The sequence below is a fragment of the Athene cunicularia genome, assembly GCF_003259725.1.
Source record: "Athene cunicularia isolate RWA chromosome 1 unlocalized genomic scaffold, athCun1 chr1_part1, whole genome shotgun sequence".
Taxonomy (NCBI): Eukaryota; Metazoa; Chordata; class Aves; order Strigiformes; family Strigidae; genus Athene; species Athene cunicularia.
This window is the reverse complement of record NW_020799091.1, coordinates 1,524,799-1,540,488: the sequence shown is the minus strand read 5'-3', so window position 1 is coordinate 1,540,488 and position 15,690 is coordinate 1,524,799. Positions and strand designations below refer to the sequence as shown.

Here is a 15,690-nt window from a genome sequence, read left to right as displayed (position 1 = left end):
TCAGCTAGTACTGACAGACCACTTCCATAGCTCATAGGCCAGCCCCAGCCCACCAGGCAAGAAGTTAAACCCTCACTTGTTGCTGAAAGAACCCACAGGAACTTCAGAGCAACGTGCACTATCGCTGGAGCACGTTGCACCTCCAGTGGTAGAAGGCAGAGGGCTCTAAGAGGAGCTGGAAGAATCTCCTCAGCTGAGGACCAGGGATGCAGTCGAGCTCTTTGGCTGCTAGGCAGCAACAAAATCCAAAGTAGTTTGCTGAAAGGAGCAACAGGGCAACTTTCTCTGCTCAGAAAAAGGAGATCCATAGATGTAGGCTGCCTTAGCTCCTTACACACCAACAGGCAAAAACCCACCCTAAACCCACAAAGATTTGCTCAGCCTGTCCCGTGTGTCCCATGCAGGGACAATGCAGAGCAGTGTGGGTCTGCTTTTGGACAGACCGGTTCTCTCCCCAGCAAAGCCAAGGCACAGCTGCAACACCACAAACAATTGCTGGAACATGAACATAGCCACATACCACTGCAACACCAACGAGACCAAAGCAAGCCCGCTATTTTTGCCCAAGTTTATTTCTAGAAATTTGTACAAAAATCGGTACTCCATAATACAATAGTCTATCAAATATGACAGATGAACATTTGTCTTTAGAGGCAAGATTCCAGGAATGTGAAGGACCATCATCTTGCATGGTAAAAAGGCACGTTTTGGAGCTCAAAAATACACTCAACTGAACCACGGAAAAGGCAAGTCAGACATGCAAGTAGTGCAGTGTTTCAGGTTTACACATAAAACACGTTGTACTCTGAAGAAATCTCACTACAAGCAGCCTTAACATTCACGTAAACATTTTATAAACACTTTAAAAAGCCACTCACTTTAGATCCTAGACGTGAAAAGGCTACTCCTTTACATTCCCTGGACAGAATATTTAAAAGCCATCTTTGGGCAGAAGCTAGTCCTAGCTTTCCCCAAATGCTTTTGGGATTCAAAACACTTCCATGAAGAGTCCCACTGCATTTATCCCTACAGGCGACCCTAAGGGTCTGCAACACGGGGGCCACGTGATTGCATCATCCCACCCCTCCTACAACTTGTCCTTGGAGTTTTGTGGCGATGAAGGAGTCCCGTATTTCCAGCTACTAACCTCTGTGCAAAGCAGCACCTGGGACAGACCTGCTTCTAAACTGACATTCAAAATACAAGTGGTGAAGTTACAACCACCAGAGTATGCACCACACTACGGAATGAGGTCCAGACTCATAACCCTTGGTTTCCCACACCATCCACAGCAGGTGCCACACCGAGGGGTTCAGCAGCCTGCTTGTGCTTTCAGAAGGGCCTTTTCCAAAGCAGAAACGCCCTTGTGCTGTGTAAGCATGCCTCAACATGGCTCTTGGGCAACACACCTATCGTATCACCATCCCAGTCAAATCAACCTGCTGCTTTGACTGAAAAAAGATCCTGCTCTCCCAAAAAAAGCCTCTGCTAGTGGGTGCAATAGCTGTAGGAATGCTTCTAATCCATTGCTGGAAATCCAACAGCATTCTAGAGCAGATTACAAAGGCAATCATTTCCCTCAGCCAAATCCTCACGCAACAGGGAGTTGTGCTTTTTTGGATAGAAAGACATTTGTAACGGGATTTATCCAAAATAAAGCCTTTTATTTGTAAAAGTGGTCTAGCAATACTTTAAACACTTCCTTTGAGAGACACATACACCCACACATGCTTTCAAGTACACGATGACAGCTTGGACTCCTGGAGAAGGTGTGGTGATTCTGAGAGAAGGAGGTGCTGCTGAGCCAGTCCCCTCAGTTGACTTCCAAGACCTCAGACTCTGGCAGGCCAAATTTGCTCTTATACTTGTCAAAGAGTTTGATCAGGGAGTCCACGTATATGCTGTGGTAGAAGTCCACTTCCCTCTGGGACGGATTATCGATTTTAGGGATGGTGATGGGCTCCCCAACTGATGGTAAGAGGGAAAGATCCACACGTTAGGTTGAACGCTCCTGTACAGCCTGGAGATTTATCCTCCATGGCCACAGGCAGTTCAGCACATCCACCCCGACACAGCACAGCTTGCCATTATGGCAGGTTTGCCCCAGTTCCCCCAGTTTGGCTGGGCTCTGAAGCAAAACTCTCCCACCCCCAGGACCCTCATCCCATCTGCAGCAATACTCAGATCCGTTTTAGCTACACAAATGCCAGCAGGGCAGAGCCTCTACTGTGCCAGGGGGTTGGGAAGTCCCTCCTGCTTCTGTTTACAGAGTGGCAAACCCCTCCTCGGTTAACAGGAACCAAGACTAAAGGCTGCAGTTCTTGTGCATTCCCCTGTACACACTGCAAAAGCAAAGGCAGCATTTTTTCTTTTTCTCTCCCTCAAATCCTTGCTGCTTTGGGTTAGAAAGACTTAAAGGGAAATTTTAGCCTTGACATTAAGATTCAGCTGACAGACAGCATCACACTACCAGTCCTAGGAGTGTGGAGGGGCCCACTGCTTCGAACTGAGCCATCCAAGACCAGAGAAGGGAGCAGCTACAACATTTTTTTTCCTCCATAGAGCTCACTTGCAAAACTGGCTGGCCGTAGAGCATGGTCAGAGGGTTGTGGCCCATGGAAACTATTCCAGCTCAGCCTCAGCTGTGCTAGAAGGCCTTAGACAGAAGGGAGAAGAGAGTTTTATAGTCCAGACTCCAAGACCAAGCTAGAGCCCCGGGGTATGTCATAGGCTCAAGTATGCCACTACCTAGAGAAGCACACCTAGAGAGTTTATACCAAGACCTTACCAACAGTAGTGATGGGCTTGGAGTAAGGTAACAGCCCCCAGCTGTTGGAGGAGAAGAGGCCACGGCCATGAAAGATACATGGAGCAAAGCCAATGTGCTTCTGAAACTTCTTCTGAACCCATCTTCCCCAGGAGCCCTCCTCGAAGATCACCTGCTCGTACACTTCGTTCTCACCGAAGGAGTAGACAGGAACCAAGTCCGCGCTAGAAAGACGGGAAGATGTTAGGACCCCGCATCCCTGGTCTGCGGTCAATACTACAGCAACCCCTTGCTGCCCTGGACTCTTGGAGGCTGCACATTTGCCAGAGCTTTGTTTTCAGCACACAGCACTGACATCAGTCAGCCAAACTCGACGTGATAATAGTAGATACTTTTAAGGCATGCAAGAGAATTGTACTGGCAAGAGGCCCGTGAAACGCTACCCAGTCAGGCGTGGAATATGCTTCCCTATATTCTCATCTCTGATTTTTGGTGGACATCCCATTTCAGACACACGGGATCCCTGGAGATCACGGGCTGCACAGGGGATGCCCCATGCAGGTGACCGACACCTGCCTCAGTCCTGGGCACCTTCCTACCCTGTCCCCTGCTCAGGGGCAGAAGCCAGAGGACAGGCCCTTGTCTCTGGTGCTCTGGGCACACATCCACACAGCAGGGCTGCAGAAGGGAGAATCCATCCAAGACATCAGCTGCTTGGGGGGGTGAGAGCACCTTTCTTGTGTTAGCAGCGCTGCCCTAGCACCGAGCTTCTCTCTTACCCGTGCCGTAGAGCCAGTTTCACAAATCCTTTCCGGTGTCTCAGGGTCACAGAGTTCTTCCCTGGGGTGCAGTTCAGGGACTCCGCTGCCCCTCCCACCACGATGATGATGGCGTTTCCAGTGCCGTTCTTGGACAAGATGTAGTCTATGCTGTCGCGGTTCACAGGACATATACCTGCATGACCAGGAACAGACACAAGGCTCAAGCTGCAAGACTAAGATCACCCTGACAACACCACTTGCCGTACTTGTAGCAAAGAGTTTGTGCCTTGATGGCAACTGGAGTTGTCCAGCTTCCCTGTGGTCATAGAGGGTTGGGCATGTCAATGGCCAACCTGCTCCTCAACTAAACAAGCAGTTAACAGACCTGGACAGCACTGGACTTGGTCACAGACAAGTTCCACCAGCAGTAGCTCAAAAAGCTGCCCTTAACACACAAGAATTCAGCAAGGATTTTCTTCTGTGCTTAGAACATTTGCCTTTGGCATCCTCCCTCCAAGTCCAGGTTGCATTAGAGACTGGCTTACCCTCATTGGGGCAGCAAAGCACTTGTGTCAGTTTGATGGATGAGAGTCTAAATCCTGAAACTCATGCTTTCATCCTACCGTTACCGTCAGAGCTTGCTCATGCCTCACATTTTTGGCCAGGATAAACCAAGGAGAAGCGAGATGCCATCATTTACATTCCCATCCACACAACATGTCTGAGTACTTGAGGTCATTGCACTAGGGAGGGCAGTATTACACAATTTAATTTTAGAAGGTGATTCTGCACATCTCACAGTAGTCCTCACTTGAGCCAAGACCTAAATGATGAATGAAGGAGTCCTGTGGAATTATACAGGGCAAGTCTGCGAGCCTTTATGTGTATCTGGGCTTCAAGGTCACCACCTAATCCCAGCTCCAGACCACAGGGGAGCAAACCTCCCTCAAGACACGTCAGCTGGATCTGAAGATGAAAAACTCATTTCTTTCAGCACAGCTCTATCTCTGACCACGTTTCCTCTGAAAGGCTCAGGCTATGCTCGCTGCTCTGCAGGACAGACAGAAGCTTTCGTTCTTCTCCCATTCTCCACACCAAGGCTCACTGACTACACAGCCCCGGGTAACAGGGCAGCACACATTTGTGTTCAGCCGTTTCACACCTGTGAGCAGGAGGAGATTGCTACTGTGCTAACCACTGAACTTCCTCCCCTACAAAATGCAACAACACATGCAGACAAGTGGCAACTGTGCTCTTTAGCACATTTACACAGTAGAGAGGATTTTCCAGCCGTTTCCTCATGCCTTAGGGGATCCCTGCTGCAGCTCTAATCTCTAGAAGGCTATAAAACATTGTAATACACAACAGTCGGTTGTAAACCAGCTAAGTATGGGAATTGGTACACTAATATTTGGTAGGATTTCACTTGAAGTGGTTCATCCACAAAACAAAGGATCGAGGGATCTATCAGCACTTCCCAAGTGATGTTAAATCCTTTGTAGTGACACCCTTAAATGTCAGTATAAGAAAGTGAAGACAAATTATGGCTTTCAGAGAATTAACTTTGTGCAAGAGATCACACCTATGGTCTTACTTTAACCTGAAGTACAGCAGAAGCAGAATTTCCCACCGATTTAACTGTAATGCTCAGGGATAGCCAAGCCAGACCTGTCCACAGTGATGCTGCTCATGTCTACTCCCACCTTCCCTCCAAACAAGGAGGGACAAACCCTGCCTGGCCACAAGATTTATCTACCAGTCATCTTGAGCAGATTGAGCGCTTTATTTAAATATCAGAAAGGCTGATGCCGCATGAAAAACTTAAGGCACACATGAACTAAGTTTACAGACACAACAGACTGGAAAGCAGATCCCAACCTCTTGTGCTCTGCTGTCCTGTGGAATTCCAAGATTAGGGGAATTATGGACTTCACACAGCAACTTCCATCCGGTGCAGGAAGACAGAAACCAGCTTGAAATACTGCCCTTCCTAGACAGGACAAACACCTTTTCTGCACCGGTTCCAGTTGGTTTTCTTCTTCCTCACCAAATTAAGGCAGCAATCTTGAAAACAGTCAAACCTAGCAAGTCATAGCCAAGTACAGCTACTCCTAGCCTCTCCCCAGCCATGAGTCAAGTTCAGCTAAAATACCAGATGAAGATGCCTGTTTTAAAGTAATTTATTGATGAATTTGTTCCAGGAACAGCAAACAGGGTGCTGGACTCTTCAGTTCACAGTCTTTAAACATTACTTTCTCATATCTATCTAACCAACGGGCATCCACACTCTGAAAAGGAGGCTCAGGCCATCCAAGAACATGGTTTCATGAGGCTGTCAACACTGCTTCTTCCACCCGGTCATAAGCTACAAGGCCTCCACCATTAAAGTAGGGGAATCCATTAGAACAGACCTATTTATGTCATTCAGCAAGCTTCTAGCACTGCCTCATCCCTGTGACCCAGCTATAGGAATACATGCAGGGAAGGAGCGATTCCAAGCAGCTGAAACCATGAAGTAGCCCAGACTCTTTACTCTTGGCAGGCACCTAAAAACGGGGTTGCATCAAGAGAGCATCCGTCACCACCGTAAGACCCAGATGCGTGACAGCACTCGGTAAGATCACCACATGAAAGCAACGTTTGGGTGATGATATTGAAGAGAAGTGGTTACATGAGCTTCTGCCACAGCTTGTCACTTGAAAGGGGGGAAGGCAGCTCAGAGGCAAGGGCATGAGGAGAAGGAACACAGTGCGCTTGTACTTACCGCCAGACATTAAGTAGTCCCTCAAAATGGGCATCCTGAAGTTCCCGGCCAGGGTAGCAAGGTACGGTCGGATCCCAGGAAACTTCTGGCCAACACCTGTGGCTTCTGTGCTGAAGTTGCAAAAGGCGCCCAAGCCCATGATGCCATGGGGATGGTACCCAAAAATGTAATTCCTGGTGGTCAGCAGATTGTGGGTTTTAACCAGCTAGGAAAGAAAAGAGTGACCTCACATCAAGACAGATATTTTCAGGTAATAATTAAAAATGGAGAAAAAAAAAAAAAGTCTAAGTCCCCAGCTTTTGTCTCTCTTCCCACCAGGGAGAACAGGCTCAGACCTGAGGGATGGGCTGTCCTGGATTTCAGAGGCTGTGGTGAGAACAGCCACTTCAGCTCCCCAAGCAGAGAGAGCAGGATAAACAGGCTGATCTTCGCCATGAGCAGACTGCCAGACAAGCAGCAATTGGGCTTGGGCTGCAGTAACCTGGGCCCTTTGTCTCTCTATGCCCCTCAAAGGTATTCTTCCAAGCCTCTTGCCCAAACCAACCAAGTTCTTCATGGCTCTGTAGCCACAGCTACGCCTCCTTCCAGGCCCTGCTCTCAGCACATTAGTGGCTCACATCCCAGTATGAGGGGGGTGGAAATAAAAATCAATATCCCGTAACAAAATCAAGTTTACTTAATACCTGAAAAAAAGACCCAACCACCTAATACGCCTACTGGCCACCATCCCAGAGGGAAAAGGTGCAGAGGGGTGGAAACTATCCCTCCTTTCAGGAGGTTTTGCTCTGGCCAAAGGCCCAACAAGATCCCTCAAGCCAACCACAGCAGTGCTCCAATTTCTGCAGGGCGTGCTCCAGGAGCAGAGTTAACAATATTCCTAACCATTTACTCATCTGTTTGCTCAGCACGGACACTCCAAACCTGTCTAGGCCATGCACAGCACAACCCATGCCCGGGTACCACTACTGCCAGAGGATTTTTTTTTTTTTTTCACTCCGTTAGTAGTACACAAATGGTCTGAGTAAGCATACAACAGGAGTACTGCATCACCCTACATAAGTTGGGATAAAGTATTTTTTTCAGGCTTCAACGGTGCCTGGTTTTGCTGCCAGCAACACCCCGGCAGCTCTCAGACTGGGACCTATAAGCCCCAGTTTCACCTCCAGCATGAGGTGCTGAATAACCGCAGCCTGTTCCCCAAATTGTACACGCAAAGGTCACTGTCAGCTCCTGTAGGAAAAAGCGCAGATTTCCAAGACGTCACACCACCATGACGTACCCCGCTGTCTTAGCCAAGAAGTGCTTTGGCAGTAAGCAAGTCCATTTTGTTGAATCCTGCTAAGAGAGCTGAAGTGCCATTGCGACACGCTGAAGCGGCGTGCCCAGAAATCCGATCCCCTCCTCCCCACGTTCCCACCACTGACCCCAGATAACGCTACAGCACTCGTGCTATTTAAGACAGCAGCTGCAATACAGACATGACACAGCAGTGGGTTAAGCCAGCTGACTACCCCTCTCCATGCTTTCCTCTTAGCCCTGAGGTCACGTTGGGCTCCAGGAAGTGTGTGCAGATGCTTGTGGAAGCTCTGTAGACCCCCATGGCCTGTGTCACACCAAGACATCTTTTCTCCCCTTTCTCTTCTTGCCCAGTTAGTAGATGGCTTTGCTTTCACTCCCCAGGGCCAAAGGGCTGTCCCTTGACCAGTTAGGACAAACAGTGCTCCCAGACTACAGACTGGAAATCACTCTCCAGGAAAGACTGGAGAGCAAAAAGAGCAATTATAGGGTAAGCAACACCTCCATCTGTCAGCTCTTGCTTGGTCGTAGCGTGGACTGAAGGCCTGGTGGCTAGACAAACATGGCTCAGTTGGACCAGTGGTAGACCCCTCCTTAGAGCTCTTTTCAGAGCAGGGTGATGATTTCCAGGCTCCAAGCCTCATCCTTCACCTGCATCAAGCACAGCCACATTAAAAGGAAGCTGGCTGAAACAGAGAGCTTGTCCTTCTGTGGAGCATGAGGCATCTGTGAGCTGAGATTGGCAGAGCCATGCATCTGTTCTTAAAGCCATTCTGTTCTGCCACTGCCAGCCACAGCAAGGACCCTGCTCCAGCCACTCCACAATGGGCCACGACACACGGGTCACCCTGGAGCCCATCGCTTGCATACCTTGTACAAGCCCCGGCCAAGCAGCAGCCTAATCACTCTGTGTTTGCTTTCCAAAACCTCCTGTTACGGAGGCAAAGGGTTGGTGATACTCACCACACTCACCCACACCCCTCGCACAAGGAGTGCGGGAGCAAGGCAAAGGGTATGCAGGGAACCAACTCGCCTGCATACCTGTGGCGAGGCAGAAGGGGAAGATCTGAGCAGCCCTGGAGACTCAATTGAGAATCAGGTGCTCACAACAGGGATTTAGAGTCCTATGAAAGCCTGGCTTTCATATATATGTGCTTTTCCCCAGTTTGTCCCACACAGGCTGTCACTGAGGGACAACTCCACAGGTTCTCGGTTCACAGAAGATGAAGATGTCCTCCTCCACCCAAGTCAAGCCAGGACACCCACAGGCTGCCAGGCATCAGACAGGTTGGTGCCCTTATCTGCAAGTGGTACAGGTCTTAGATCTGCTAACGCATAAACTCAGCCCAGGGTCTGACCTGCCAGCACCAAAGGCAGAGCCTTCAGGTCTCCCTACATTTCACTTGGAAGCCAAAATTTCTGAAGTGCAGTAATCACTTATTTCTAGTCTCAGACAAGACTGAAGCTTTCCTTAGGAGGCTGATCACTCACTACTAGTTTTCTTGCACCTTTCCCCTTGGCAAGCAAACACTGAGCTGCTGGGCTGCCTTACTGGGCTGGCCCAAGGAACTGCTGTAACTGTCATTTGACAACACTTTTGCATCTCTGTTCTGAGCCCCCAACAGGTTTTTCCTTTTGCCTTCAAGGTCTTCTCCAGTCCCACACAGCCCTCAGTTCCGTGAAGCCTCAGTGCTCCCATGATGAGACAGAGGCCGCATGTCCTTGCTGCATCCCAGCTGGACCATTACAGTGCTGGGACTGAAGCTGGACCTTCACCCCGCTGAAGTAACATGCCTGTTCCCGGCTGCTGTCCGAGACTAAACCTGTTTCAGTGGGGGTAAAGGTCCATCCATCTGCTCTAACAATAACAGATTTCTTTAAACTGATCTAAGACTGCCTACAGAAGCAAAAAAGCAGGGCAATCATGGTAAAAAAACCTTAGTGTTAGTATTTGAGTGCCAGATATGCCCAAAGAACAGTATTGCCAATTTTATTTGTAGGAATGGGATGATTAAATAGCATATTCAAGTGTGGAGAAAGGGTACTGCAGAGACACTGCTGCTCAGCACCAGGAGCCAGCCAAGAGCAGGATGAAGATGAGTTGTCTAGGTGGGTGCCCAGCCTACCGGCAAGCTGAGCAGCACAGTGACCACAGAAACATGCGGAAAGCAGAAAAATTAAGAGCTCATCCTGCAGCACAAGCGAGCATTTAAGTTTGCAAAACAACCAAACAATTGAAATGAGCTCCTTCACACCCAGCAGCACTATGGAAGAAATGCTGTTACATTCTCAGCAGTGCAGGCCAGGACCTGAAGACCCCTCCAGCCTCTCAGTGTTACCATCACATACAGGAACCAAATCCTCCGTTTCCATCCTGTAGGTCATCTACATCAACAACTAAGGAGAAGCTTTGCCAAGAAGCCAGCCAAGTCAGAGTGCAAGACAAAACACTGCAAAAAAAGTCACTGTCTTGCAACAGTCCCTGCTCTGGCACAGTGCTGACTCTCCCATCCCAGCAGGAGATGGAGAAGGTCCCACTGCTCCCATCTGAAGTGCTCACTGCTTGATAAAGGTGAGCCAAAGGTCTGCAGTCCTCACTATCTGAAGTGCTATTGCCTGTGGAGATAAGCAGTAGCTGTTCTCACATGCTCAGGGGATGACTGCTTTCCCTAAACAAGACCTTTAGATTGTGGCACTCCCCCCGTGACACCCCCAGATCAGCAGGATGTGCTCGGGGGGCTGCCAGGACCAGACACTGCCTCTGGAGCAGTGGGGCTGAGCCCAGCCAGGCCCACAGCACCACGCTCACCCTGGCAAGAGCTTGGGCTTCACCTGCTGGTTCAACACCAGGATTTAGCTCACTGGCAGCTTCCTCAGCGGGTTCACGCACTGCTTAGCTTAAAGCACTATTTTGCAAGCCCAGTCACTAAGCAGCAGACAAACTTAAGCTTCTAGTGGCCTAAAATAGCTTATTCCTGTCAGAGCAGCTGCACAAAGCCCCAGTGGATGTGGACAACCTCTGCTCATGCTGAGGAATTCAGCCAGATCCAGGCTGGTTCTCAAATCCACCGGGTATTACAAATCACAACCCACTATCTCCAGATACAGGTACAACAGAACTGTTTCAGGATGGGAGGCACTGCTGACTGCTTCTCACCCAGCTGCTCTGCTAAAGCCAGCCTGATGCCAGCCGGTAGAGCTGTGGAAGAATGCAGCAGATCTAGCCACAAGTTTAACACAGAGCTCTGTCAGAGGTCGATCCTGGTGGTGTTCCAGGCTGGCCAGACCCAGCCTGCATCCTGAGCTGACGCCAGCTCGGTACGAGGAAACCTTGGCCTTTAGATCTGCAGCCACTGAGGAGCTTGCCAAAGCCAAGTTTAGCATTAGGAGTGCCGCTGCTAAGGCTGTCACTGCTGCCATCTGCCCTCGTGGTGCTCGTGGCACAGGATGGGGGGCAGCAGATGACCACCCTGACAAACCACACGCCTGGGAGACAAACCAAGCCCTGCTGAGCCTTTACACAGACAGCTCAGGATCCAGCCGAGGGGAATTCTGCAGGCAGACTGAAAGAAGTGGCCGTCTCTAGACCAGCCTCCCTCTTGACTGAAGACAGGTAAATAGCTTATTCAGGGAGTTCCCATGCTCTTAGCAAGTTCAAGCCCAAGCCATTCTGGCGGTTGGTACCACTCCTTATGAGAAATCATATTAATTCCCATAATTGCAGACCAGCAGCCCCAACACCTCGCAGCCCCATGATCCCTGTAGCAGGTTTTTAGCACCATGCAACCAGCCGGCTGTTCCCCCACGCTACCCCACAGCTGCCAGCCCCCATGTGCTGTGTTTGCATATCATTTCCCAGTGGGCTGCATAAACCTTGCACAACTCCATCCCTTCAGTAACAAAGGAATTATTGCTATAAAAATCTCGCAAATGGACTGTGTGAACTAGCAAGTATTCATCTAAAACAGAGGCAGTTCAGTTTATCTCCCCGATCTCATCTCTAAAGCTACTTGAATATTCCAACTGTTTGGCAAACTTCTAATATCTACAGTGGATCTGACCTGCGTGGCTGGTGCAGAGTGCGTCTCCATGAAGACAGGGGCCAAATACACCATCAGAGGAGTGGTGAAACCAGGGGACCAGCCCATTACTGGTGATCCTCTTGAACCAAGTCCCTTGAAGGACTTAGCCCATTTTAGCCTTCAGCAATATCAAGAAGGCAGGGTTTGATGCAGTACTGAAGACTTGGTACTAGAGGACAACTCATCCCTCAGCAATAGAACATGATCTGTTCTCCATTAGCTGTGACACCCGGGTTGACCAGCCACTTGCAGCCCGTGCAGTTGCAGTGTGTTTTTCCGTGGAGACCTACATTTGCCAAGAATTACTTGATAATAATAGCAGCAAGAACGCGGCAAGTGTTCACCGGCAGCACGCTCAGGCACCCTGAGAGTTCAATTGACTTCGCAAAGGAGGAATCCAGTCTACACCACTCTGGCTTCCTACTGGAACTGGATTCCCTACTGCTTCTGAGGCTGGACTATCTTAGGGCAGGGTGGTTCATCAAAGGCCATGGCAAGGTCCCTCCATTTTGCTCAGGACGAATAAAACTTGCCAACAGCCTTACATAATAGTCCTTTCAGCTGTGTGTCCTTCCAAAGAGGATCGAGTTCCCTCTTAGCTGAATTTGGCCCCTGCTCCCTTCCAAGTCCTTCAGCTAATTCTGCAGGCCCCAGAGCAGACTGGCAGCCCTGTCCTCTGTCTGCAACACACCTGAATTAGCAGGGAAAACATATATCATATATAATCATATATAATCATACGGTGAGCAAGTTACAAGCTAGAGATCTGGAGCCATTCCCACTGCTGGAAACCCCCCTTTCTCCAAAGCAGCTAGACTTCAGAGCCTATTCCACTGCTCCCTGTGAAGTAGGACTTGTGGTACACAGGGTTCCCCACTACTCCTACCCAATACACTGCTGCCCTAGGGAGTAACTGGAAACCAGACCAAAACTAAGCTCGATTTACAAGAGGGGAACAAAGGGAGGGTTAGGCACAACACAGGACTGCTGCAGCACAGAAGAGAACTTGGAGGGATGAAGAGGGAGCCTTACTGCTACATGGCAGATGGCCTCAAGAAGTCTGGTGATAAGCAGCGGCTTCTACAAATCGTGACACCATCACTGGTGATACCCTTCAGAGTTTAGAACCACAGCTACTCCAAGCAGTAGTACGGCAATGGTAAGCCAGCCACCTCCTGCTTACAGTTCAGTGTCACGGACAGACGAGTGCAGCTACAGCATGGCCACAGGGGTTATTTCCAATCAAACAGTTAAGTCCCAATACACAAACTGTTACTTACTCTTATTGGAAAATAATCCCTGAAGTACCTCCATATAGTCCAGTTTCTCACCCACTGGGATCTTCTTCCACCTGCAGAAAAAAGCCAACATGTTTTTAAAGCTCTTTCCACACGGTTGCCCAAGAAGCCTACAAGGCTCCAGATTCTTCATTTCTCTAGTGACACGCAAACTATTTCATTCTTCTAAGCGGGACACCTGCATCTTTCACTAAAATCAGGTGAAACCAGCCATGCTCAGCACTCCAGGGTCCTTCCAGCTCTGACTACAAATTCAGCATAGGATCTGACCTGATAATCTGCTGTAGCTGGGCAATGGACAATTTAAGCTAGCAACAGCTCAGTGGTAACCTCAGATTCATCCTTTGGGAAAGGCCAAAATCCTGGATGAGTCCAGTGGCCTTGAAGCAACAGAGAACTGTGCTCATCTGGCTACAAAAGGAGCTGCCATCAAAGCTCACTGCCATTGCTGTAGTGGGTTCTCAGAGCTGCAGCCTACAGGGTGATCTCTAAACTAAACTTTATTTGCAGCAACACTGACTCTGTAGGGGAGCCACATCTGAACAGCCATGCCATAATCTGAACGCTGCAAGAGCTGGAGAGGACAGCAGCATCTTGAATCTTTAGGTAGATCTTTGACCTAAAGGAAGACCCTCGGCTTAATAAATATGTTGCTAAAAGCCATCGATGGCATGATATTAGGGAACGTGATCTTGTATTACCCTCAGCATCATTAAAACCTTCAGCCACTGCTTATGCCGAGTGCTGACATTTGTATGCTTCACCAAATAATGCCTTTGGTCAGTGATTCAGCCAAGTTCCACCGAGAAGGGAAGTCACCCGTTGCAAAAAAAGTGCTTCTTGGTCCAAATATGGGGAGAGGGACACCTAAACAGCAAGAATCTATTCCGCAATATTTACCTTTCTTTGGTGTATTCCAGTCAAATACCAGCCAGGCTAAATATAGAGCAGCAATCACCCAGCAATCTGTGCACAGTATGTACATGAGGATTAAAGTGCAAGCAACACCTGGATAGGGCCGAGAAAGAAGAAAACAAGGTTGTATCATCAGGTTTTGGTCTTTGTTTACACCTGCATTAGTTTGTTGGGTGTTTTCAGACGACCCTTGCCTTTTGACCCTTCTCTACTGAAGCCTTAGTCTCAACCTGATGTCATTAGTCCTCTATCAAATCGGATTTAGCTAAAAAACCCCTTATGTAGGGCTGACAGTTTCCTCTAAAGCTCCCTGCTTTGAAGTACATCAACCTCCCCTTCATGCTTTCTCCAGCTCTCTTCTAGAACATCTCCAGGTAGGGCAGCTGCTTCACCAGGCAAGAGCAAGACTTCATGAGCATCAAAGACTTCTGTGGCACACACCGAGGTTTCATCCACAGCTACACAAACCTTCCACACATTACACCAGACACCCCACCAGGGTGCCAGATCCCACCCACAAACGATGTTGCCATTTTAGCAAAAACTGAATTGGGAAGAAACAGTTCTTGACTGACTGCGGAGTCTTTCTGCACTTTAATTAACAACACTATGGAGCAGAGCAGCCTGAGGCTTCACATAACACAAGTACCCAGGGACAAGCAGTCTTCACTATTTTACGGGTCTAACACAAACACGTGGTGCCCATCTCTGGGGACATTCCCCCCCAAAAAAGAGATTTCCAATTGCTTCAATCCTATTTGTATGGTAGACACAGACAGGAGCTAACATCGCTAGGTTCTGCCAGAGCTCCAATGCTTCTCTAGAGCCAGGCAAAGTTCTTTCTTGACAAAATATCCAAGTGTGCGTTACAATATCCACACACCCCAGGAACTGTCCTGCTGCAATGCACATCCAGTAATTCCAGCTGATGTAAATGTTAACGTGCTTCCAGAACTGAGGCAAAAAAAAAGCTCTGCTTTAGGCCAAAAAGGTGTTACTTACCCATGATAAGGAAAGTGAGAACCCATTGCAGCACAGAGATGATCTGGAGTTGTTTCTCTAATTTGGATTTAGATAGCCAAAACAAATCCTGCAGAGCAGAAAGAATGCTAGATCCTGTGCCTAAGAAAAATAAAAAGAAATAAAGTTACATTTGCACGCTGAGTGAAGATAATCTTTTCATTTCAATAGGAGCCTTTAAATCAACATTCAAGCAGTTTGCTTTTAGAGCAAGGTTTGTTCAAGGCTAATATTTCCCATGGAGTTTAAGCATCCTGGAAGGGGAAGGGCTGCCACCTGCAAACATCCAGCTGTTTTGGGGTTACAGGAGGGGATTAACGGGTGACACCAGCTCCCACCTGAGCAAGCCTCCCTTCACTGAGCCATAAGAGTGCAGAGAACATTAACACGTGGTCCTAGCACATGCCCCCGCTTCAAACTGCCAATTCCTGAAAGTGGTGTTTGATAACAGGGAAACCCTTGAGTTCACCACAAGACAAGAATCAGCTGTCCCAAGCCACAGGCGAGCACACATGAGGCTGTGGCCTGAGCTCTTGCTCATCCACCCTTCACCAGGCCTGTTGCAGAACTCCTACGTGCGTGTTCAAGGAAAGCTCTGCACTCCAGCCTCACACAGCTCAGCTCAAGGGCCGGCTGAGCAACAGATCAACCCCAGGGATCCACGGCTCCAAGGGGAAGGAAAACTGTCATGGTGTTTCTAAAGCAATAAGTGAGGAGGGAAGGAGTTGAAAGCCACTCTCAGAAGTCGAAGCTATTCAAGTGGGGAAAGACCTAAATAAAATACTGA

At 48.8% G+C, this 15,690-nt stretch overlaps 1 protein-coding gene across 1 annotated transcript; it reads right to left on the bottom strand.

Moving 5' to 3' along the window:
* Nucleotides 1–553: 553 nt before the first annotated feature.
* DGAT2 (diacylglycerol O-acyltransferase 2) lies at nucleotides 554–15,027 on the bottom strand (the record flags this gene model as incomplete). Its single annotated transcript, XM_026850577.1, has 7 exons — nucleotides 554–1,968; nucleotides 2,789–2,991; nucleotides 3,547–3,721; nucleotides 6,293–6,497; nucleotides 12,951–13,021; nucleotides 13,869–13,976; nucleotides 14,886–15,027. Coding segments are annotated over 7 exons (1,059 nt in total), but the record flags the coding sequence as incomplete, so codon positions are not given.
* Between the last annotated feature and the right edge of the window lie 663 nt (nucleotides 15,028–15,690).